The sequence below is a fragment of the Parus major genome, chromosome 8, assembly GCF_001522545.3.
Source record: "Parus major isolate Abel chromosome 8, Parus_major1.1, whole genome shotgun sequence".
Lineage (NCBI taxonomy): Eukaryota > Metazoa > Chordata > Aves > Passeriformes > Paridae > Parus > Parus major.
In genome coordinates this window covers 14,857,454-14,880,712 of record NC_031777.1, presented here as the reverse complement: position 1 = coordinate 14,880,712, position 23,259 = coordinate 14,857,454, and the positions used below count along the sequence as shown (strand labels likewise).

The 23,259-nt window shown below is 39.5% G+C and overlaps 1 protein-coding gene across 2 annotated transcripts in view; it reads right to left on the bottom strand.

Annotated features, from left to right (window-relative positions):
- TGFBR3 (transforming growth factor beta receptor 3) overlaps positions 1–23,259 on the bottom strand; it is a 115,276-nt gene that overhangs the window by 66,514 nt on the left and 25,503 nt on the right. For both annotated transcript variants that reach the window (XM_015636573.2, XM_015636572.2), the window contains exon 3: positions 3,336–3,520. In XM_015636573.2, the coding sequence (XP_015492059.1) occupies positions 3,336–3,520 (185 nt within the window). The remainder of the gene's footprint in view (positions 1–3,335; positions 3,521–23,259) is intronic.

Genomic DNA, 23,259 nt, shown 5'->3' with positions numbered 1-23,259 from the left:
CTATTACATGCACCCGTATTCTATTTCCTATGATAAAGCATGGCCAAATATGAATTGTGATAAAAGACATTTCTAAGAAATACTTGAAAAAGATTGGAACTTTGGGGGTTCTTACTTGAAGAAAGAAGATATTTCTAGTCTCAACATACAAGATTTCACCCCAGTGGGATTAATGAAGTAAAACATAAACAAATTCCTTGAAGATCATAAATGTGATAACAGCATTTCATGATATGATCTTACATTTACCAGAATTCTGCTTTAACACAGAAGTGGTAAACTACTGATTCAGTTTTACAAACACTTCTCAGAATACATAATCCTATACATTTCCAGTCTGTCTGTTGTCTTCTTTTTCCCAGTTTATTGGGAAGGAAAAGCACCCGAATCTTACTAACCTTTACTGAAAAGCCTGCCTGTGTTACAGAAGCCATGCCCTCCCCCTCATCAGCCACCCCTCCTATGTTTAAATTTCAAAATGCTTGTTGTCTCTATATTCTACATGAGTGTCAAAGCGAGTTAAATTAATGCATACACATATGTTGCATATTTATGAGAACCATGATAACTGTACAAGTATGTTTAATGCATGAACTCTCCAAGGAATTTGCTAGGGGAAGTTTACACTCCTCCCAGCAAGTAAGGAATGTGTAATTTAGCAGCATTCTAGCACAGTGCAGGTTAAAAACAAAATAACCCGACCTCCTCCCCCAAAGCAAGCCTTCACTTAGAGATTTTTAGATCTTGCATTCCATATTATCAGAACTTCAGCCAACCTCTGAACAAATACGTGATTTATTTTAAACATGTTGCTAAATCTAAGTAATGTGCTGTCAAACAAAACCACTAGTTTTATTCTGGAGTCTACTGGAAATACTACATGACAAACAGATCTCTGCCTTTGCTATCAGAATTTACAGGCAACAGGAAATACCTCAGCTGTAAATCAAGCTCACGCAACTTAAGGTGATGGGTACATTCTACTTTTAGACAAAGGGCCACTTGGAGTTGGTTTCTACAATAGTGGAAAAGATAACATTTGCTCCGCTTTGTTCTCTGAGTCTGATCCTATAAGTAAAATCTGATCTTTCCAAGTTGTTTACACTCTTTTGCCCAACACTGTTGCCAGCAACCCTTGCTCCAGCTTCCTGTACATTTTTAGAGCAGCCATCTCCAAGGGCTGTGACTGGAAATTGCTCAGGAAACAGGAGAAGGAGGCTAAAGGCTCCAAATGCTGAAATCTATTCCGTGCCCTACACTTCAGTATACCAAGGCGCACAGGCAAGACAGCTTAGGGCAAACTGCCTTCTTAACATAAGCACAGAAGATGGTAGACGAGGCATAAGCAGCCTCTTGCTGCTAACCAGCATGTGTTTCTCTCAAAGAAATAATTTCTATCAAAAGAAATGTATTCCTCTCAAAGCCAATTATTTAATTCTGTTGTTGTGTCACACTGATCAGACAGTGGGGTCCAGCCTGCATCCCCATGCACGCGTGACTCGCTCACGCCGTGCGCACACCATTGCGCAAAGCGCCGCATCGCGCAAGCAGCGCCAGCGGCACTGGCAGAGGCCCAGAAGGAAATTTGGGCTTGTGCAAATGTGCACTCGGTACTTGAGTCATGCTGCTCTCTCGGGACCTACAAGCTCCAGCTGCAGCTTGTTTCATCCCAGCCCTGGGCACCCTTCAGTAACCAAGAAGTTACATGTTCCCCCAGTACCACATCCCCATAATGCAGGCACTCTTCTGCCTGCTTTCCATAAAATTTGTGGTTACCTTGTGAGATTTACTCATACCAAATTTGCTTATGACTTAGCAATGGATTTAAAGTTTCATGGGAGGTGAGAGAAGCATTGAAAAATCTACAGCAGAATCACATAGAGCTATTTAATTCTCTTTGGAAACTATGCTCAAAAAACCAAACCAACAAACCAACCAACCCCACCCCCCCAGCAACAACCACAAAATCCACAGAAAACCAAAAAGCCCTACAATTTGGTCTTCATTCCAGAGAACTGATCGTACCTACATTTTTTTCAGTCATTCAGAGTGCATTTATACTGAGAAAGGCTTTAAAAACACCAAAACAAAACAAAATCCCAAAACAAACCCCTGCACCGCCACTACCCCCCTCCAAATATAAAAATATCTGTTCCTCATTCATAGTCCCACCAAAAAAGTATAATTTTTCTATTTATCTCATGACAGTAAAAGATCTGACAATTTTGATTTATGAAAGACAATGAGATATCTACTGAAAAAACTGTAAATAATTTTTCTCATCATAAACTAGACATTTAAGACTGTATGTATACTGAAAATTAACACAACAGCTGAAGTTTCATGGATACAATACACCCTGAGCTGAAGTCACCACAAACACAACAAGGCCGATACTGAAGTCAGTGGAAAGACTGGTTCTGGCCAAGAGAATCTACCTTTATTTTAATCATTATAAAAGTTGCCACTTGAAAGTTCTTTCAGCACTGATTTAGACCCTCTTTTCCTAAGCTTCTCCCTGTTAGCTCATCATCTTTGTTCTCTCATTACAAACTCTCTGTGTACACACACATTGCTCTCACAAGACACAGTACTAAGCATTTGTGTGTGTAATATTGTAAGAATATGAACTAAAAGGCTCATCTGTTATGGCATGCAATGTTTTCTTCGCACTTTGGCACTCTGTTTTGATGTGTTTTGAGAGTAAACAACAATACAGCACAATTTTACATCAAAAGTTTTATTCTAAATAAATAGCTAAATTCTAAATAATAGCTGAAGTTTTTGCCAGTCCCTCCAAGTGCAGCACACATAAATAAGCAATAAGATAATATAATAAGATAATAAATAAGACTACCATAGTCAGCAACACTTGCTTTCTATACAGCAGTCCCCCCTCAGTGAAGCATTAAGGCTCTATTAAAGAATCTGAACTTCAGTATTTGTTTATAGGGGTCATGGCAGGGATCCAAAGGTATTCATGTTAATTTACAACACATTTAGGTAAATGATCTGCCTTTGAAGACAAGCAATTCTGCAAAGGTCTGTTTGAGATCCAAATCTGTTTCTTATTTCCTTTGCCCACCCCCTACCTTTTTTAAGTATAACCTTTGTGGTTGTGAAAGATAATGAAGAGGGTGGCTAGGTATGGAAGCAGTTTATTCATATGACATGCAAAGCATAGTGGACAGTCTCCGTGCAAACTGTACATGGTTCTTTGTGGTACTTTGGTGGCAATTCAGAAATAACTTTATGCAGCAAATTAATGTATAATAAACCCATTTGCAGACATACTTATCCCCAGGGATCTGGAGAAAAAGTAATTTCCCCTTTACCTCTCTTTCATGATGGCCAAGACCCTCCTTGGGGTTTCTGAGATTGAGGATGTGCACCTCTTGGGGCAGGCTCGTCGTGCCCCGGCTTGCACAGCCGGATAAGACTGTAAAGCTTTCCAACAAGGCATGGACTGGGTGCGAATTGTTAACGGGCGATAAGACACAATCCCTCTGGGGCACAGGACCTGCAGAGAAAGACAAAGACACACATCATTAGGAGAAAAAAAAGCAATACATCATTTATATTTGTCAAATATAAATTTGTTCTGAAAATACACAGGAACACAAGCAAGAGCTTTGTGTTCACTCTCCACAAAATTAAGACTTTTATTCTCACTGCCCTCCTAAGTTGTCCTGAATATGCCAATTCATTGGTTCATTTCTCTCTGAAAGTCCAAATTTTCAAGTATGAATTCCAAAATTGAAGGTATTATTTTTTTTACCCGGGAGGAAAACGGAGAGAAAAAAAAAAAGTAAAAAAACCCCAAAACATCAAAAAAACCTCAAAAATAAAAACCAAAACCAAACCAAAAAAAAAAACCTTAACCAAAACCAACCACCCCAAAAATGCCCCCCAAAAAAACAAACAAACAAAAAAAACCACCAGTGATGGCGGTCACGGGAATTGGATTGTCTTAGATGTTTATGTCAAACACTTATCTGCAAACACTCTAAATGCAATCATGTGTATATAGCAATGGAAAGTTAGTATCTACCAGAAAGGTAATTATGTCAGGAAGGATTTGGGCAAGTTCAATTTATTGCTTTTGAAGCAGTGCTGATTTATAGTGAACATCATTCAAATACATTGTACAAAACAGCAGGCATCTGTCACATGATAAAATGAAATGTTTGTTTACTGAGTCTATTTTGTGTCTGACAGCAATTATCTGCACTGATAACAGTTATCTAGTCCAAAACAGAGTGTACACCCTTTCAAATAATCACCACAGCATGATGTAGTGCCATACTCTTATATAGTATGTGAGACCGTGTGATATGATAGAGCAAGATAGCACAAAAGCTGAAGCATACTGAGCAGTTTACATTTAAACTATATCCCAGGAAACTACATCAAGACAAATATTTATGAAAAGCAGCCCTGCTTTTCCAAAATGGCTCAAGCCCACCCTGACAGTAACAGATACATGTATGTTTTTGATGCAGAAGGTCACAGGAGAACGTAATTGATTTAACCCCTAATTTGCACCAAAGTCACTCAGATAAGAATTAGACTCACATAAACCAGTCAGTTCAGAGGCTGCCAGGCATAAAAGAGAAATACAAGGTAGAAGCATATTTTTTTTTCCAGATTGTGTACATCTGCAATTGAAGTAAAATCCTTCCTTTGAAAGAAGTTCAAAATAAAATCATCAACTGATTAAATGGAGGAGCTCTATCTGGTTTTGTCAAGTCTAAAGCCAGCTATTGTAGCACTGGAGATGATCTGACACCGGTGCACACACTTACATCGAATTATATTAGCACTGACCTACACTTTGCTGGTTAAAACCATGGTTCTTTGAAAATACAGTTTGTGGTTGGCCATTTACTTAAAAGTCAGAATCTGTCTTAAATCAGACTGGAAAAAGCAAAGCCCTTGAGCACAGGGAGATTTCTGCAGTGCCTTGGGCCACAAAGGGGCTGTTCCTGAAAGCCACCAGTGCATAGTGCATATCCTATGAGCTCCCACAGAGCAGGAATATTTGCAAAAGCAATGCTCAAGGCATAAATTACGCATGCCTGTGCTTGGGGTACAGAGGATAAACAAACTTTCTTCTCTCTGAATGAGGAGCTTGGCAGTAGCACTGACCACCAGCTTGGAGGACTTGAGGTTTTCTGGGTTTTTTTAAACTCCTTTTAAAGAATACACATAGAAAATGCAACCAGTCCAAGCAATGATACTCAAAATTTAAGAAAAAAAAAAATCCATTAAAAAGTTGCCCTTTTTAACAGTTGAAGAAATATTTAGAATTTGTAACAGTAACACAACCAGTAGACAGGCCCCATTTTCCTGATGTGCAAGAGCGCATCAGAGAACCTATTCATCTATTAACCCAGCCACTGATGTGTAAGTCCTACAGCACACTATGTCATACAACCTGCACAAAACATTTCTCTAAACTCCACAAACATTTCTTGGGCTAGGAAAGGAGCACTTGTTCATTGAATTGTTTCTTGTCAGTCAGAATGGAGTTGGTGGTTAAGAAGTTTCAGTCGTAACACACACACACAAAGAACAAGGTGCAAGACTGAACCAAACCAGAAATGGAATTGCTGACAAAAATGTACACTTTACTTAGCAAAGTTTCAGGAGAAAGAGCAAATACCTTCCTTGTGATTTCCTTGTGAACACCTATTCCCATGCAGGACATCTATGACTCCTCCCCTCCAGCCTTCATCTGGTATTTACTCTGAACAAATTTAATACACTGGAGTAGAAGACATCTGGACTTTCTCCACACCCTACAAGGGGAAGATGATTGTGACTGTTTAGTTCAGGCTGTAACTGCCTGCTTTGCTGGCATCTCAAATGCACATTAAGAAATCCCTCTGTTCTGTTCAACATGCAAGATGGAAACAGTCCCGGAGGGAGCAGAAGTTCACATCCTGGATAACCGTGTGCAGCTGAGTTTATCTGCACAGGGACGGGCAGAACGAGGCATGCCCGTTCTGTCTGCATTCCACCCTGGCTGGGCGGGGGCCGGATCTCCAGCAGAAATCCCATCACCCTGCTGGCAGCGAGCCCATGTGCTGTGCCAGTCCTGAGCACAGCATACTGCTGTAGGTCCACTGTTGCAGCGGTGCAGCTGCTCAGCCTTTGCCTGCACACTCCAGCAGCCTGGGGCATGTCCCCTCAGTCAGCTCTCTTTGGAGGAAAGGGGTGCACAGAGCTGCTCTAAGCCACTCAGTCCAAGAAACCAGTGTTTTGAGGGAATTACTGTCTTTGATAGAACTGCTTTCAGACCAGCCTCATAAGAGAAAGGGATATAGCTGCAGAAATTCGAGCCAACGACTGGAGTAGCTGGAGGATGCTCCACTGCAATCAAACCACACAAGGCATGTCGTGGGGATAACTAAGAAGTTATTCCAGCTGTCACATTTTTCAAGTTTCACACAGGTGCCTGAGTAGGTATGTCCTGGATCCGCACTGCCCTTCCCAGCAACTCAAGACTCTCCCAATCACTGTTTCTCTTCACAGCAGTATCCAACCACAGTCCTCATGCACTGATGTTCACATATCTGCCCAACCACTAACCTGGGTGTAGTGCCATGCCCACTTACAGCGGTATGCCTGGAGGCAGCACCAAGTGAAAGGAAAACTTATTTCTGGATCACAAAGTCCACTGAATGCTCAGCCTGTAAATGGCACAAGGGAGCTCCTTCTGCCACTTCCTCTGCATTTATGTTGTACTTTAGTCTATTCTTACACTGTGTGCACCACAGCAATGCTGGAGCTATTTTCTCAACATTCATGAACCACATTTCTTTCCAGCTCTCCTTACTGCACCTGCAGATCTGCCCCACTCAAAGGTGGATGCTGCTACAAGGCACTGTCACTCCAGTGGGAGCTGTAAGAGCTCTCCTCTATCCAAATTAACAACTTTTGGCTCCCTCACAGATCTTTCATATTAATCTTCCTTCCTTTCTGCCACTTTTCTCTGACCAGAAAGCCAGCTTCTTCCTCTATGTAGTTTAAATCCTAAAAAATGCTTATTTACCACTCTGAAAAAAGCCCCAAAGTCCTCCTTAGAACACTACTAATCTGATGGTTTATCATCTCCACACTACCTACTTATATTTGAAAGGCAACATGAAACCACAGCCTTATCCTACCTGGGCATTACTGTTGCTCTGCCCTCAACAAACCCCAGGATGAGGCTTTGCCAGTTTCCCATTCCAGCCTCACACCCTGTTCCTGCCAACCTCACCTGCATCAGTGACACCAACATCCTACCAAAATTCATTATTATCAACATCCAATTAACACATTAAGATTGCCTTATCAGCTCTAAATACGTACAGATATTCTCCTGTGTCTCCATCCCCACCAAAGCACTTAGGAGGTCAAAGATATCTTCCAGTTTAGCCATCCTAGTGTGGTCACAAGCCTTTAGTGCCTTCTCTGCTGAGAATTTAAGTGCGCACACACAGCCATCCTTGGGCTTTTGTTTAACTTTGGAGCATGTAAGCACTTAATCTTGTTAGCAAATCCTGGCTCCTACCCCAATCAAATTTTAGTTGCTTAATGCCTTTAGAGGACAGAAAGCAGGTTAGGTAGATTTGTAAGAACCAATTATTAGGTATATATTTTACAATATAATGTTTATTGCAAATGTTTAGTGAATTCAGAATTCTAGAGATTTGTTGAGTATTAAATTATCTTTCACTTCCAATTAGTATTTTAAAGGAAATCAGTGCAGACCCAACCTTGTTTGATACTGTGTAGCTGTATCCATCTGGAACATATTCAATAAAACTTCAACATTCTTCTTTCCCATGTCATCCTTGCTACTAATGAGTAACATGTGTTCTGCTATAAGAAGGCAGCAGAAATGGGAGTAAGACTAAGGGGGATAACACAACAACCCAAGATCAACTCATAACTGTGATTGATTTTATTCAAATAGTAAAGGGTAATGTACTTTCTGTTGTATTTCCATGGTGATTTCTGCAGTGTTGTCAGCTGAAAAGCGCAAGCAGCTCCCGTAAATTGCATGAATCTGTGCTGGGGGCTCCACAGCACATTAGCATGGCTCCCATATGCCACAGAAGAGGGCACAATCCACACCAGTGGGATAGAACACTCCTCAGAAGAAGGACAGGTTTACTGTAATTGATTGTTGAATAAGAGAATGACATTAATCTCATTATTATATATAAAAACAAAAAATCAGAATCCAGACTTGAGGAACACAAGGTATCTCTATGTTGTCAGGTACAAAGTAATATAAATTACTGCAGATCTTGCTAGAATTCATCACTTTATGCTGAAAGGCATAAAAGGCACTAATGCAGAGATTTGGACACATCAAAATGACAAACTTTCACAAAAATTCTTCTAGAGTAGGTTAATTTAAGGGCATTCTCTTAAATCTCTTAGTGACAATGATGGCAGAAACAAACCTACTTTTGAGTGACATCAGAGAGGGGAAATCATCTTCTCTTGAACTAAAAAGCTTCACAGAACACCTGAGCAAGACTCAGCACTAGCTTCTTCCCATGATCTTCATCACTCATTTCTAAAGATACAAGTTCATGGGCAAAGGGCCACTGTTCTACATGGAGCAATTGTTACTACCTACATAAACCTCTTCTCATAAAGGGTTTCTCACTGAAGGAAGCATTTATACCAAAAAATATACAAAACAGTTGAGTCAAGTAAGAATTTACAGAGAGAAGTGACACAGATCACTCCCAGAGAAAGTGTTAGTCATTACTACTTATTCAGTATGAGTGTCTCTCTAACAGTAAATACTAAATTCCTTCCAGCACACCCCTTCACAGAAGACCACCTGGAAAGCCAAATTTCTAATAATTTGAATATAGAGGATAATGGACAACCTCCACTACTAATATGAAGAGCATTTTTTAGTACAGATGACCATAAAAAACCAGTTTCACACTCCTAAGCAAGCACTTGAGTAAGACATCAGTGCTCAGGACTAGTTCATTCTGGCAAGCAGCCTTGAGAGATAAAAAAAGATCAGATGGTAGAAAATATTACATGGCTTTGTGTCAGGGGACAACAGCATAGAGGAAATCTCAGTATCGCTGCTCATGAATAGGAGAAACACCTCCATGATGATCAGCAACCACAAGGAGATGGGCTGTCCAAGACTGCTCCTAGATTACATGATTTTCCTCTCTGAATAAGTGTGACCACCATAAGAAAGGTGCAAGGTAGAGAATATCAGACCTTCATACTGGTGGAAAACTACAGAAGATAACTGTCTAAAGCATTTTGTATCTGTATAAATCTACACATTCCCCTTCAGGTCCTTAATTTTCAGGGAGCTCTTTTACTGTCATATCTAGTGCATATTTTTCATGGTAGGGCTACTTTTGACTGAATCATCATTGGGGAAGGCAGAGAGGTTTAACATTGCAGGGAGAAGATTCATGAACATGTACTAATTTTGGCTATTTTGAAAAAACAAACCAATCCAACCAACCAAAACACCCAAGATACCAAACTCCACAGATATTTATTTGAATTGAATAAGCTATAAAACTTCTACTGAGAAGAGAAAAAATATATCCTGAAGAAACATCCAGTACAGGTGGCAAGATTTGGTTGTAAAAGGAGTTAAAACATACAAGCTGTACTAACTAAAAATATGTGCTTTTGCAAAAACTCAGCAGAAGTTTCCCATTCCAGTGCACCAAGCTCCCTGACCTCCAGCAACTCCAGGACACCATCCCTGCATCCTTCCCTTTTCTTCAAGGAAGAAAAGAAAATTCTCTGGAACTATGCATTAACCCATTCTTCACCTTCACACTGACATCTGGTGTTAATGCTACATGCAATTAGACCCTTGCTCCATGTGCTGTCTATCCCTAACCATTATCCCCCAGTTAATTCCCATTCCACTATTATCAACTCTGCCCAGATTTATTCCATGTATGGACCAAACTGTTCAGACATTTCAACACATTAGATTACACTTAATCTGCCATGTCTTTTGATCTTCTATTTTCTGCAGTTTTTCAAGACATTTCTGTAATTCACAGTAAAATCTACCCTAAATCTACTGGGAATCATTCAAATGACATGCCCCATACCTTTTTAGGTTGCTGTTATGCTTGGTACAAACTCCTGCTGCTGGCTTCTTCGTCTAAGCAAAATAATTTTTTATGCCTCTCTGGTGAATGTGTTGCAAAACATCCACTCCCATGGCTCCCAGCCACTGGTAAAAGCACAAGGTTTATCCCTGTTTAGCAGAGATGATCTAATTTCAAGTGTTACCTGCATGGACCTCACAGTTTTTTCCATGTAGGAAAATATTCAAATTACATTTTTAAAGCAGAAATTGCTTCCTTCACTTTTTGAAAAATAGCTTCTATTGATCTTATATCCTGATACAGACATAAAACCAATGCAAGTTTAATTGGAAAGGTTAACTATCAAATAAAACTCAACTGCTGTAGTAAAGTACTGCTACTTAAAAATTATGATTTAAACCTAAACTACCCACTTCATGAAAAATTGCAAATTTTAAAGTTATATTCATTTGTTATACAGCAAAACTCTGTTTCAATATCTAAGCAAGCAAGGCAAACATAGGCAATGTCAACCAATTAGGTATCTTGTCTAGCAAAAGAAAATCCAGGTGTCTTGTTTATACACATATTAAGCTGATTAAACAGAAACAGCAATGAATGAAAAAACTGTTTGGTTTAACATCCGCTGAACACAATCTCAAGACGTTGCTACCCATAAGGCATAATCTTAGAAAACAAACATCTGCACCTGGAAAACAAAGAAGTCTTTCAAAAGCAGATGTACTCTACCACAGAGCTACATTTTATGTAACCTCTGTGGTACTTCTTTCTGACCAGAAGTACTGTCAGAGCCGTACCTTCTCTTGAGGTTTGCAGCAAAACACTGCTTACAGGAACTCCTCTCTAGTATTTTTCCATGCCTGAATGTGCAAACTCATCCACATATGCTCTTACTCTCTCTTCTCATTCTTTCTCCCAAGCCAGTATTTGGAAAACATTTTCACTAACATAAAAGCATCTTTTCAATCCTCACAAACAGAACAGCATGTATGCATTGACTTTCATTTAAACACATCCAGAAAACACAATTTCTGGTTTCCATATCAAAGAACTGAAAATAAAGTGGTCCACCAATGTTTCAAAAAGGCTTGTTGACTTTTTCCCTTTGTTATCCTCAAGTAGTATTAAAAAAACCCATTTCACACAATTAGCCTAAAAATCAAACACAGATGATCCTCTCGCACAGATCTTCTGTCCCATGAAGCACCCATTCTTTTTTAAACATTGGCCAGTGTTAGACTGAGGGTTTCCCTGCCCACCAGGCATGGCTGTATTTTAGAAATTACTAACTTGAATCACAAACTTTTATCAAGACTGTAAAGCATACAAAATTATTTCAGATAACAAGCAGTACCTAAAACGCAAAGAAACATTGTGCCTTAACAGAAGAAGAAAATTTAGCATTCAATTTTCATCACTGTTAATGGATGAAGTTGTCTTCAGTGAAGTGATTGTGTGAAGAGGAAGAAATTAAACACAAACTATTTCTAACATTCCTTGTTCATTATTCCCAAAAACATTCAAACTTCATATTGTAAAAGCCTATTTTCCCTAGAGGTAGCCCATAAATTGTCTCAGATTTACCCCTCTTTACCATAGAAAAGATAGGAAATTGCATGGAAACAATGAATGGAAGTGCACTTTTTATCGGAAAACAACAGGAAGCATTCTGCTTGGTTTACATGAGACCTCTGTATTGGGGCCAAAAGGGAAAAAAATCTGTATAAAAATTTAATGCCTGCTTATAGCAAAAAACTCTAGAACAGGTTTCAAAACCATTGTATTTTTAATAAATCAGTGTTGGAACTCATCAAATAACCCTACCCACACTACAGCTTTTACTGTATTCCTAAAATTGGGTAAATTCAAGATGACAGAGAAGGAAAACCCAGATTTCATAAAATCAGTTTCACGAGGCAAAGAGAGAGAACCATACTTACTTTCAAAATCAGCCATACAAGAATTCATCAAAGAGCATGCACAAAAACACGTATGTAAACTTCAGCAATCTGTGCTTATCTAAGGAAACAAGTTTTCTGAGTCTCTCTCAGCAAAATGTTACCTATTTAAATTGCAGATATATACTTCAGTTCTTTGCATACTCATGGGTATTCTTGAAAGTGCTGATACAAGTTCTAATGATTTCCAAACCAACACAGGATGTGTTGGAATCCCATCTCAACATCAATAATATAAATGAAGGTGCCAAAATATACAGTAAGACTATAGAATGCATACACTAGACTGGAGGGCAGGTGTAAGATTTTTGGTATAGGTGGATTTTGTTCATTTTTTTTCATCCTATCTTAATCATAATGATTAAAAATTTCCCATGGCAGTTTTACAGAACTGCAAGTAGCTGTCACATGCTTGATCTCTACTGACCTTCATTTGGAGCTACATATGGAGCCATCTTTTTGCCCACAAATGCACAGTTATATTGGCTGTCCAAGGGCACTACCACACAATGAAAAGAGTTTTATCTGGTGACTAATGAGAGCAACCTCAATGAAATCAGGAGAGATTTAGAGGTGTCTTGTGTACAGGGGGCATCCCAAGCACAGAGCTGATAGCTACTCTTGCAATTTTGAAAATTTTCCAATTGCTTTTAGTGAATCTATTAGACACTTCACAAACATTCCTAAAGAATTACAGTATCACACGATTCTACAAACCATTAACAGATTTTCCTTTAATTAATAACACCAGCATTATGTTTGATAGGTTATCCAAGCTTAAAAGTAAAAGCATAGCCAAAGTTTTCCTTTTAATTAATTTCTTTTATCTGGCCCAAGCTGCTTCCTTTTCCTCACACAGACACACTGAAAATACAGGAGTTCTGTTTGTACCCTTTTTTTACCACCTGTATGAGCTCCTTTACTTGTCAATAGTTCATTTTCTTTCCTATCCAACCCCTATTATTCCATTTATCCATTCCTACCTAGTCCCCTAAGCTTCATCAACACTTGGCATTCACCACACCTGCATACTCAGGGCTCTTCTTTCAATAAGATGTCTTGCTTTTATCTGTCAATTCAATTATCAGCACATCATATTTTGGTCTTCAGAGAGGGAACAATGAATTCTGGATGCTGGTGCATATGGATGTATGCACATCTGGAGAGTTAGGGAGAGGTGATTTCCTTTCCAAAATATCTTTTTGACAGCCACAGAAATGCAGAGTACCAGATGGTACAGCTGTCAGCTCAAGAGCAACTTCCTGCAATCATCTACTTTAACTTTGTCAGTGGGCCCAGGGCTGCATGGGAGCCTTGCCATTTGTGACTAGCCCATCAGAAGGATAGGCTTCCAGTTACAGCCTACTAATCCTTGGCCAGTACTAAAGCTTGTGAATTTTGCTTGCAACACCAGGCACTCTGTGAAAAGCAGCTGGAGAGGGCTTTTTGGTTTGGGGCTGGGTTTTCCTCCCCTTAGTTCAGAAACTAACATATAGGTGCTTCACTCAAGCATGAAACTTCATTAGCCTTTTCTTTCCTAATCTCAGTTTGCACGTCAGAAACATCACTCCATACTAAAAAAGGGAACATCTGCTCACTGCTGTGTCAGGAAGATCTGATAAACACCGCTGCTGGACACAGTGCTGGAATGAGAGCAGCAGCATTGAAACACGTGATCTGCATGCTGCCAGCCGGAACAGGACATGGTGGGGCTGCTTCTCCCAGATCCTCAGCTGCAAAGGGATTGAAAATCCTCATCAGTGGAAAAGAGCCTTCAAAAAATAAAGAAACGTGGCTTTGTTACTCAGGCTTTCAGCTGCAGCAGTTTGCAACTGCTCGCCTCAGTCCCATCAGATGCAGTGGGGATCTCATAAGCAGCAAAACCAAAGGGAAAGAGAAAAACTTGGGGAAAGATGGCTCGCTTCTTAACTGAAAGCATACCAGCTTTTTCCTAATTAAAAATAACAAGATTACAAGTTCAATTGAAGGCTGAATTCCTGTAATTGACCCTTTAAGGATGAGTTCACTATCACTGAATGTCTCACTGAACAAACCTTGAAAACTGATCCTTATCAAGTGCTCAAGCAAGACAAAATTTCCCTCCATGAAACACTTGAAAGCTTCAGTCTTGTCTTGAAAAATACAAAGAGATACTCAAAAAATAAAGAAAAAAAAGGCAAAAACTACTGTACTGTTCCACAGCCTCCACTCAGTTAACCAACTGCTTCTTGCCCTCTGCTGTAGAATCAACAAGGAAATCAATCCTGGAATATGCCCTACTACAGGTTCTCTCTTCAGACTTCTGAATATTTGTTACCTAGTTTGGTTTTAACTCGGAAACATTCTGTGCTGAAAAATTTTCAAGGTCCTACAGAAGACTAGGAAACACCATGTTAGTCCCAGAGCTGAGGAAAGCCCCAAGGCAAGGCAGCTGTGGGCACTGTGACTTCGTGCCTGGATATTATTTGAAGGCTGCTCAGAAGCACCAGCCTAGCTGCAGGATGGGCCCCCAGGCTTCGGTAGCTTTCTGGCAGGTGACAAAAGCTGTGCCTGGCACCCAGGGCACAGCTCTCAGCTTCATGGAGACAGGGGCCACTTCATCTGGATGGAGATGGACCCAAGTGAACAAGTCTGTGAGATGGCAAGTTTAACAGAGCTATACTTACACAGCTATTTCTATAGGTAATGAAAAAACAATAAAACCTAACATCACAGGTTTATGAGACAGAATGAATCACCCAACACCCAACCACAGCCAAACCCAGGGTGTCTCATTCTCTCCACCTTTCTCCTTCCCACCAACACTTTCCAGCTATCTTATGCCTCTTTTGATGCTGATCAAACCTGCCTTCCCCAGAAGCTGATTCAACTCACTAACACGACAAGAAAGTAACCCAGTAGTAATGAGACTAAGAAGGTTTCTGTTGGCTTTCAGTTTATTTGAGAGCATGAAGGAAGGTTTGGGGAGTACCTAGGCTGGCTGTCACCAAGGGCACTGGAATAACCTGTACCTCTGTCCCTACTATAGGCAGCAAAGAGCTTTTAGACTTGATTGTGCTTGTGAAACCTCACGGACTAAATGTGAAAAGACCTTCCTAAAAAGATATAATACTGTTGATTTTGGAAAATGTGCTGACTGCACAGATGCAGTTTCCTTTTAGTCCACTATAAGCACAACAGTGACACAAACTACCACTTTCAAAAGCTCCTCATACATTTTCACTTTGAATAAATATTTCCATGGTGGAGAATACAAAGAGTCACAGCTTAACAACTGCTCTGATTACCAAAAGGAGTTCATTTAATACTTCACTACATTCTGTGTATGTATATATGTGTATGTGTAAATATTTATGCATACACATACATGTTCTTCATAGCTACCTCATCTAGATGTAGACAAAACATTCAGTGGAAGTGAGACCAATCACACTTTAGTCATATAAAGGTATTTGTTTCACGTTCAAAGAGCATGCAAGAGACTGATGTTTTTTAACATAAAAGCTTTTCCTGAAGGAATTTAATTTCATTTCCTCAGAACTACTAAGCTGACTATCCACAATGACAGGACATGGCAGTCACGACACATGGTCTCTTAAAATTACTTTCCTAATCAGTGTTCCTGTAAGCCCACTCTTAACACCACATATGAAATGCAAAACTGGAGCTGCCTCCATTTTAAGTGGTAACCACATTGCACTTCTGCACTCCCCTTGCCTTCTCATCTCCACTTCCTGTGTTAAACTCCTGGAAACTGCATTGACAGCTGCACTGCGAAGAATCACCTCAGATGTAGCAGTATTAGACCTTATGAGGGAGAAGTCTGAACAGGTTTAATAATTTATTAAGTGCATACAATGTCACTTCAATTCATTTACATACTTAGGACCTCATGGCACAGTCCTTTGAAGACCATGAAGTTATTTACTATTGTTGATTAACATAATGCTTTTTATTCAGACAATCATTTTTCAAGGAGACTGAAGGAGCCATACACTGCTTTTACCAGCTCAGCTCTCAGTCCAAGTAAGACTTGCCTCTAGCTTTCAGGGTGAGGTAGAAGGGTGAAGGTAGAAACGCTATTAAAAAAAAAGTAATAAAAAAATGAAGAGGCTCAAGAAGCGTTGCTGACTGTTCTGATTAAACAGATTCTGAGTAAATCCTGTCTGGTTTAGAGATTCTTATCATCTCAGGTTACTGCTATAGCATTTTCTTATGGGAAAAGCTGTATGTATACAAGATGATTTGAAAACTGCTGCAGATAACTTCTCTATGCATTCACCTTGCAAGACCACTATTCTAGTTGAAAACCTGAAATAACTTGCTGACACCACAGAGAGCCTCACCTACAGACCTAATGAAACAGGGTGATTTGCTAAAGCATCACAGTATATCCAGGGAGAAATTTACAAATATGTAAGTCAATATTAAAACCCAAACAAAAAACCACCAAAGCACTAACAACCTGAAAATTATGATCTGAAATGTCCAAGCCTTTCCTTCAAAAGCAGCAGTATTGTCATTCTAATGCAGCATTCTAGCACCTGCATTTACGCAGCACATGGACATTTGTCCTGGACTTCCAAACAACTGTAAACTACCCAAGATCAGTAACATTAGCTTTAACCAAGCTCATAGATCCCAGAAAGTCCTGAATGAACAACCAAACTCCTGTTATTCTGTCCAGAAGCTTCCAGGCAGAAAAAGAAGACATGGTGCAAAAGAGCCGACTAAGTCAAGAGGCCATCTATGCTTACAGAGACTGAATATTAAATACAGATGAAAGCCCAAGTGTTCTATTTATTTCAATGTCAGCATCCATTCTGCCCAAATGACTGTTGGGGTCATGCTAAAATGCCACGTACCTGTCTTAAAGACACCAGCCTCTCCAGTACAGAGAGGTGATCCATCATATCCATCTCATACGGAGCTGGGGACCAGGAATCTGAATCATCAGCACAGAATCTGAGTGACCAAATAAAGAATCTAAACCCCTTGCTATGACTGGGTTTTATTGTCCATGATGACTTGATATGCTGTTTGTTGCCTCAAAGGAGGAGAAAGTTTTCTACAGGTGCAAAAGCATCTCTGACTCAGACCAGCTCTGAAACCATCTAATCATAAACAAATAAATCTGTGGTTTTTAACCATAAAAAGGCTTAATAAATAACTAAAAATAAACATCTTCTCATCAGCACTGTCCAGGGGTTTATTTGCTGGGCACAATATTTGTCCACATCTCTGACTCAAACCAACTCTGAAACCATCTAATCATAAACAAATAAATCTATGGCTTTTAACCATAAAAAGGATTAATAAATAAATAAAAATAAACATCTCATCAGCATTGTCCAGGGGTTTGTTTGCTGGGCACAATATCTGTTCATATCAAGTGCATGTTTTTTCTCATCTTTTGCTGCTAATTCTATAAAAGTGTCAATATTCAGACAAATAAATAAAGAGATCAAGTCAACCACTTTTGGCTTATAGCTATAAAAAGCAGAAACCATCTTTGTTTTTTCCTTGATCTTTGCCCTCTCAATAAGGCTGACTCAACAGGATGAGCAGAATACAAGTGCAGAGATCAAGTGGCCTCATAAATCTCTACTTTGAACATTTACACAAAAAGACTGACCAGAAGCAACAAAAACAATACCTGAATTTTAACAAGCTGAGTGCTTACACCACACTCTACACAGAACCTGTTTTCAAAGTGTGAGGTCACATTTTAAACTCAGCTTTTACTCTAATACTGACCTGTGAAAAACAACCAACCCCCTTCCACAGGACCACAGGCCATTACATCACAGCTCAGTGCTGCCATCACCACAGTGAAGTTATATCAAAGTAAGATTACCTAAACCAGAAATTCTAGGTGCATAAACCTAGACAAATATTTTTCAGAGTATTTTCAAGAAGTTGAGGATCTGAGACTTTTGAAATGCTTGGTCCCTGTTTCCCAAATACATAACATTTTATTATTTAAAATGCAACTTAGTACTTAAGATAAATGGTTTGCACTAACATGGTTCCACTGCTATATTTTCCCCTTTTATAACCTGTTAACATTATTACCACTAATTTATAGGGCAAAATAAATATAGCAGCTGAAAAATTGAGCTTATCCTTAGGCAAACAATTTGGTGGCTTTTAAATGAGACTCCCTTTTAACTAACACAGCAGGTTCTCTTTGAATGTTTTACACGAAAAACACCACTTCAAGCTTATTCACATCTTTCTTAGAAAAAAGTAAAGATGGTGGGAGTATGTAATTAAATAACACCTGGACAGAGTGCCACAGTATGGCATATGCTGCATGCTCTGCCTGATCTTCTACTCCCCTGAACCCAGCAGACCAGCCCTGAAACACAGTAATAACCATACATGGGAAACAACAGAGTTGCAGACTTAAATGTAACTAAACTCTCAGAATTATATAAAGAAAATTTGTACTGGAAGGATTATCTTGTATCAATTGCCAGGAAAATGGATGCATGCTTCCTCTTCTTGGAATCACGGAATGATGCAATGGTTTAAGTTGGAAAGGACCTTAAAGATCATCTAGTTCCAAGGCCCTGCCATAGGCAGAAACATCTCCCACTACTCCAGGTTGCTCAAAGCCCCATCCAAACAGGCCTTGAAAACTGCCAGGGATAGGGCATCCACAGCTTCCCTGGGCAACCTGTTCCAGTATCTCACCACCCTCACAGTAAAGATCTCTTCCATATATCCAATCTAAACTTCTCCTCTTTCAGTTTAAACCCATTATTGCTTGTTCTGTCTTCACTTCCTGAATGAAGAGTTCCTCTGACTTTCTTGTTGGTCCCCTTCGGGCCTCCACATAACCTTCCCTTCTCCAGGCTGAAGAGCCCAAACTTTCTCAGCTTTCCTTCAGAGGGAAGGTGTTTAGTCCCCTTATCAACTCTAGATTTGCTGACATCTCCAGCCTGTCAGTGTCCCTCTGGATGGCATCCCTTCCCTCCAGTGTGTTGACCAAACCACACAGCTTGGCGCTGTCAGTGAAGTGGCTCATGGGGGCTCTTTTTCCAGGCACTGCATCCTACCAGTCCTTTCCACACAGGCTGGGAGATTTCTTCAGCTGAAGGCAGCCAAAGGCATTTACAGGTAAGGAGGAAGTCCTTATACCTCTTCCTTCCTGCACTCCCCCATGTACCTGTGATAACCATGAACTGTACAACACAGATTGGATACCAGAAATTATGTTATTTCCTTCCTTTCCTTCACAGCCTTTGCCTTCTACTATTTCTTTTCACAGCTTCCCATTTCTTTTCTCAGTCAAATCCCCTCTTCCTTCCTTCAGTCTCTATAGGAAAAGCGTTCACACAACTAATTGGTTCACACCACTATCTTGAATATGCATCAGGGTGTACAAGAACACTTTTATTAGTCTTTGTTTCATATCTTTTTTCATTATAACCTCTTTGGGGCTGCATCACTTGGGCTTTTGCAATCCACTCTGCTTGACACACAAAGCATCCAAGCTTGACTATGCCTATCCGTATAAACACCGTGTGTCACTAGGTCATCACAGCAGAAGTCCATGTTGCAGTAAGACAAAACACATCATGTTTGTAAACACACAAGTGTTATCTGTTTGTTACTAAGTGTGTAATCACAGTGACACCCAGCCCTGTGAATCTTGTATGGAGCCAATTATAGATGCAGGAAAAAAAGAAGTAAATGCACCAAAAAATTTTATGAAACTAGGAGTGCTGGTCTTTAAAGACTGAAAGAGCTTTACCAGAAAACCACCTAGATTTTAGGTGACAATTTTTAATTTTTTTTTGATCTTGCTTTAATTAATACTACCTGTGTTTGTGGTGAGCTTTTCAATAAAAAGTGACTTTCCTGGTAAGCATTCTGTAGCTATGATGTAGCCTTCAACTACAAGAAACTTTCGTCTTTTAGGGGTTATTCTTCCAACCTAAAATTGAATTTCAGGCCCCTTCTTTTGCCTAAGTGAAACAGTATTCCAAAAGAAACCTATAAGCAGTAATACAACATAAAAGAAGTTTTTTCTTATGTTAGAAATGATTTTCAAATAAAAATGCATTTTATACTTACCCAGTTTTCAGTTAAAAGATAATTTGGGTGTTATGTGAACATTTAAATAATCCTTTCCCCCTTCTAAACTGGGGGGTTCTGTGGGAATTTTTTTTTTTAAACCTTGGGTTTGAATAGTCTGATTTATTAAAGAAAGTCTAAAGAGCATTACCCATACAAAGAGCTGAAGGTCACTATCCAACTGTGCTCATTATCTCATTATATGGTCTAATTCAGTCATGTGTTTTCTTCCTGGATGTGATAATTAGCTTTGTGTTTCTTTGTTTCTAACAAATACATGGAGATACTGGAATCTTTTAAGGAAACAGTGAATCATTTTGGAAGGCTGTGTGCAACAAGAGTCAAAGTTAGGACCTTTCCTAGTTCTTACAATTTCATGGCCTCCCCAAAGCAATCTGCTCTTGGATCCCTGCTTTTAGGAAAACAGCTCCTAAAAAAGTACAAGTACCAATAAACTGAAATTTTCTGGTGAGAAACATCTCAATATACACATTCAGAAAATGAAAATTCATTCTAAATAAGCCACAAAATCCACGGAGAGACTATGTGTTTCCCTTTCCACAGAGGACTGAAATCATAGTAATATACTCATAGCTTAATCAAGTTGGGGCCAGCATGTATACTGTAACACAGCCAAGTCCTGAAATCATTACCTTAAACCCAGCATACATGCTAAGGACTTTAGCAGCACACACTGCCTTCAACTCCCATTGAAATCTGTAGATTCTTGCAGGGATGTTGGGGTTTTATTATCTCACAGGGTCAAGCTCTTAGTCTTTAATCAGGCAAGAATCCAGATGAGGTCCATGGGAGATCTGCCAGAGAAAGGACTAAATGGAGAGCGAGAAAGGATGACTCTAAACAAGTTGGGAGCAGATCTTTATACAGAGCAGAGCTTGCATATTGTATGCCTGATTCATAGGCAGTAATTTAGCTCACGCAGATGGCAGCCACATGTAAAAAGATTTGGCCGTATATATCCTATACTTGCGCCTCATCCTCATTGAAAAGAAAAGGAGCCATCAGCAGACAGGCATTAGATCAATTATTTAAAATGCAAATTTTGACAGAATAAGTCCAGTGATAAGATTTTTAAAACTGTTAAAGTAACATAAAAGGATATATATTTGATTGTAAAATAAAACACTTACTAACTAGTATCCTTGAGGTTGTTTTCTGCCCACTAGAAATAAAACAAACCCCTCACCAAACCAAAATAATTCTCAATGAAAAAGTAAAATTTCTCACTTAGGAAAGGTCTCCCAAAAGGACATTTGTAACATCAGAGCTCTGAAATGAATCACTCACTAATGTATCTCTTTCCGTTCTCCTGAGGTAAAGTTTTGTTTCAGGAGCTTCTTACTAAAGGCCACACTCACTCATCTCCTTGCTATCTGGGCAACAACTCACACTTCACTCACTGCAGCCCTTTTTTCCTGCCAAAACACCAAAAGATTTTCTCCTCCTTCCCTTCCTTTTGCTCATTTCTTCCTTTATTAAGCACGTGCCCATTCGTCGTTATCCTACAGGATTTCTCCCCATATAGTTCTACAAGGGCAAGTGAAGAAACACAGCGATGTGGTTCTACAAGAGTTAACTGATTCCACATTTTCTTAATGCACTGCCCAGCTGCTTGTTAGCTGTAACCAGAAGGAGCACGCACATCGGCAGTTAACTGCTAAACGCATTTTCAAAACTAATAAGAAGCTGAAAACAATTGGAGCTCTGGACATGAGTACAGTGTATACTCCCAGGCGAGCAGCAGATATAAAAGGAGAACTGAGATGGCCTCCATATGAAATCACAATGGCTCTTCTCCTCAAATAATCTTTTATTAACTTTTTTTTTAAGGGAAGCTGGGGAAAGGAGTTTTAACTCAGGAAATAAGTCATTTGTGCCCAACACTAGCATAGCCTTTATAAGGCATGCATCTTTGTATCATTGCTGCAAGGAAAAAAAAAGTCTCAGGGAACCTCAAAGCCGATTCAGGTTTCAGAAAAATAGAAAACATTCACACGCACATCTGAAGTACTTCCCTTTCAGAGACCCCACAGGTGTAGAAATCCATCTCTCTGTATGGCAAAGGTTCAACTCCCATTTAAGGACTTGCACAAAGGAAGCATGAGTCCCTGCTTGACACTACAGATGGCAGGGAACACACAGGGGACCGACAGCTGGCGATGGAGTAAAATTCCTTGTCTTTTCCACTACAGGAAAACTCTGTCGCTCCTTCTTCAACAAACAAACAACCGAGACTTCAAGGTACATTTTGTAAAAGCTAACCACAAAGCACTAACTAAATGTAAAAGTACAAGATCACAGAAGCTTTCTTGCCCATTGACTTAACTGGAAGCAGAGACCTCAGTGAGCAGGATGGCTTTTTGCTTCCAACAAAAAGAACAACCAACAGCCTAGCCCTTACATACGGGGCAAGAAGTGAGAAACCTTTCAGTGCAACTTTCAAAGTGACTTGGCAACACTTAGAACAGCACTATTTGTTTTGAAGTACAATCAGTAAGGGATAGTGTTATTCAGAAAACAGTCACAATATCCTGGAACTTACTAGATGCAAAATAACTTTGCAGTGCAGTCAGCAGTCGAGGGGCCTCATACACGATTTGCAAGCTTTCAAACAGTCCCCCAGAAAGGTGGGGGAATGAGTAATCTCTCTTCCTGCTAAACATTCAAAGTACACATAACAGCTATCATTGAGTCAGCACTTGGTGGTGAAAATTCATCTGGTTTGCTAGAATTTTTAACAGCATGAAAGTGGCCACTATTGTGCATCTTATATGTCCCTTTTTAAAAAAAATTACTACTATTATTTTTGTAGAAAAAAATACCATGTAAGCTACCCATTTCAATATAATTGTAATTAGGAGACAATATCAGGTTTTGATTTTGGGGAAAAAATGAGCTAGGGACTGAAAAAACTTAGATGTTAAACAAGTGGCATCTTAATACAAACAAGAAAATAAGCAGACAAAGAAACCAATGCAAAGCCCAGTTAAACTATACAGTTGGGTAGTGTTTAACAAGGTCAAATGTTTCAGGCTTTCACTTGCTTACAATACAGCATAACACGCTGACTGTGA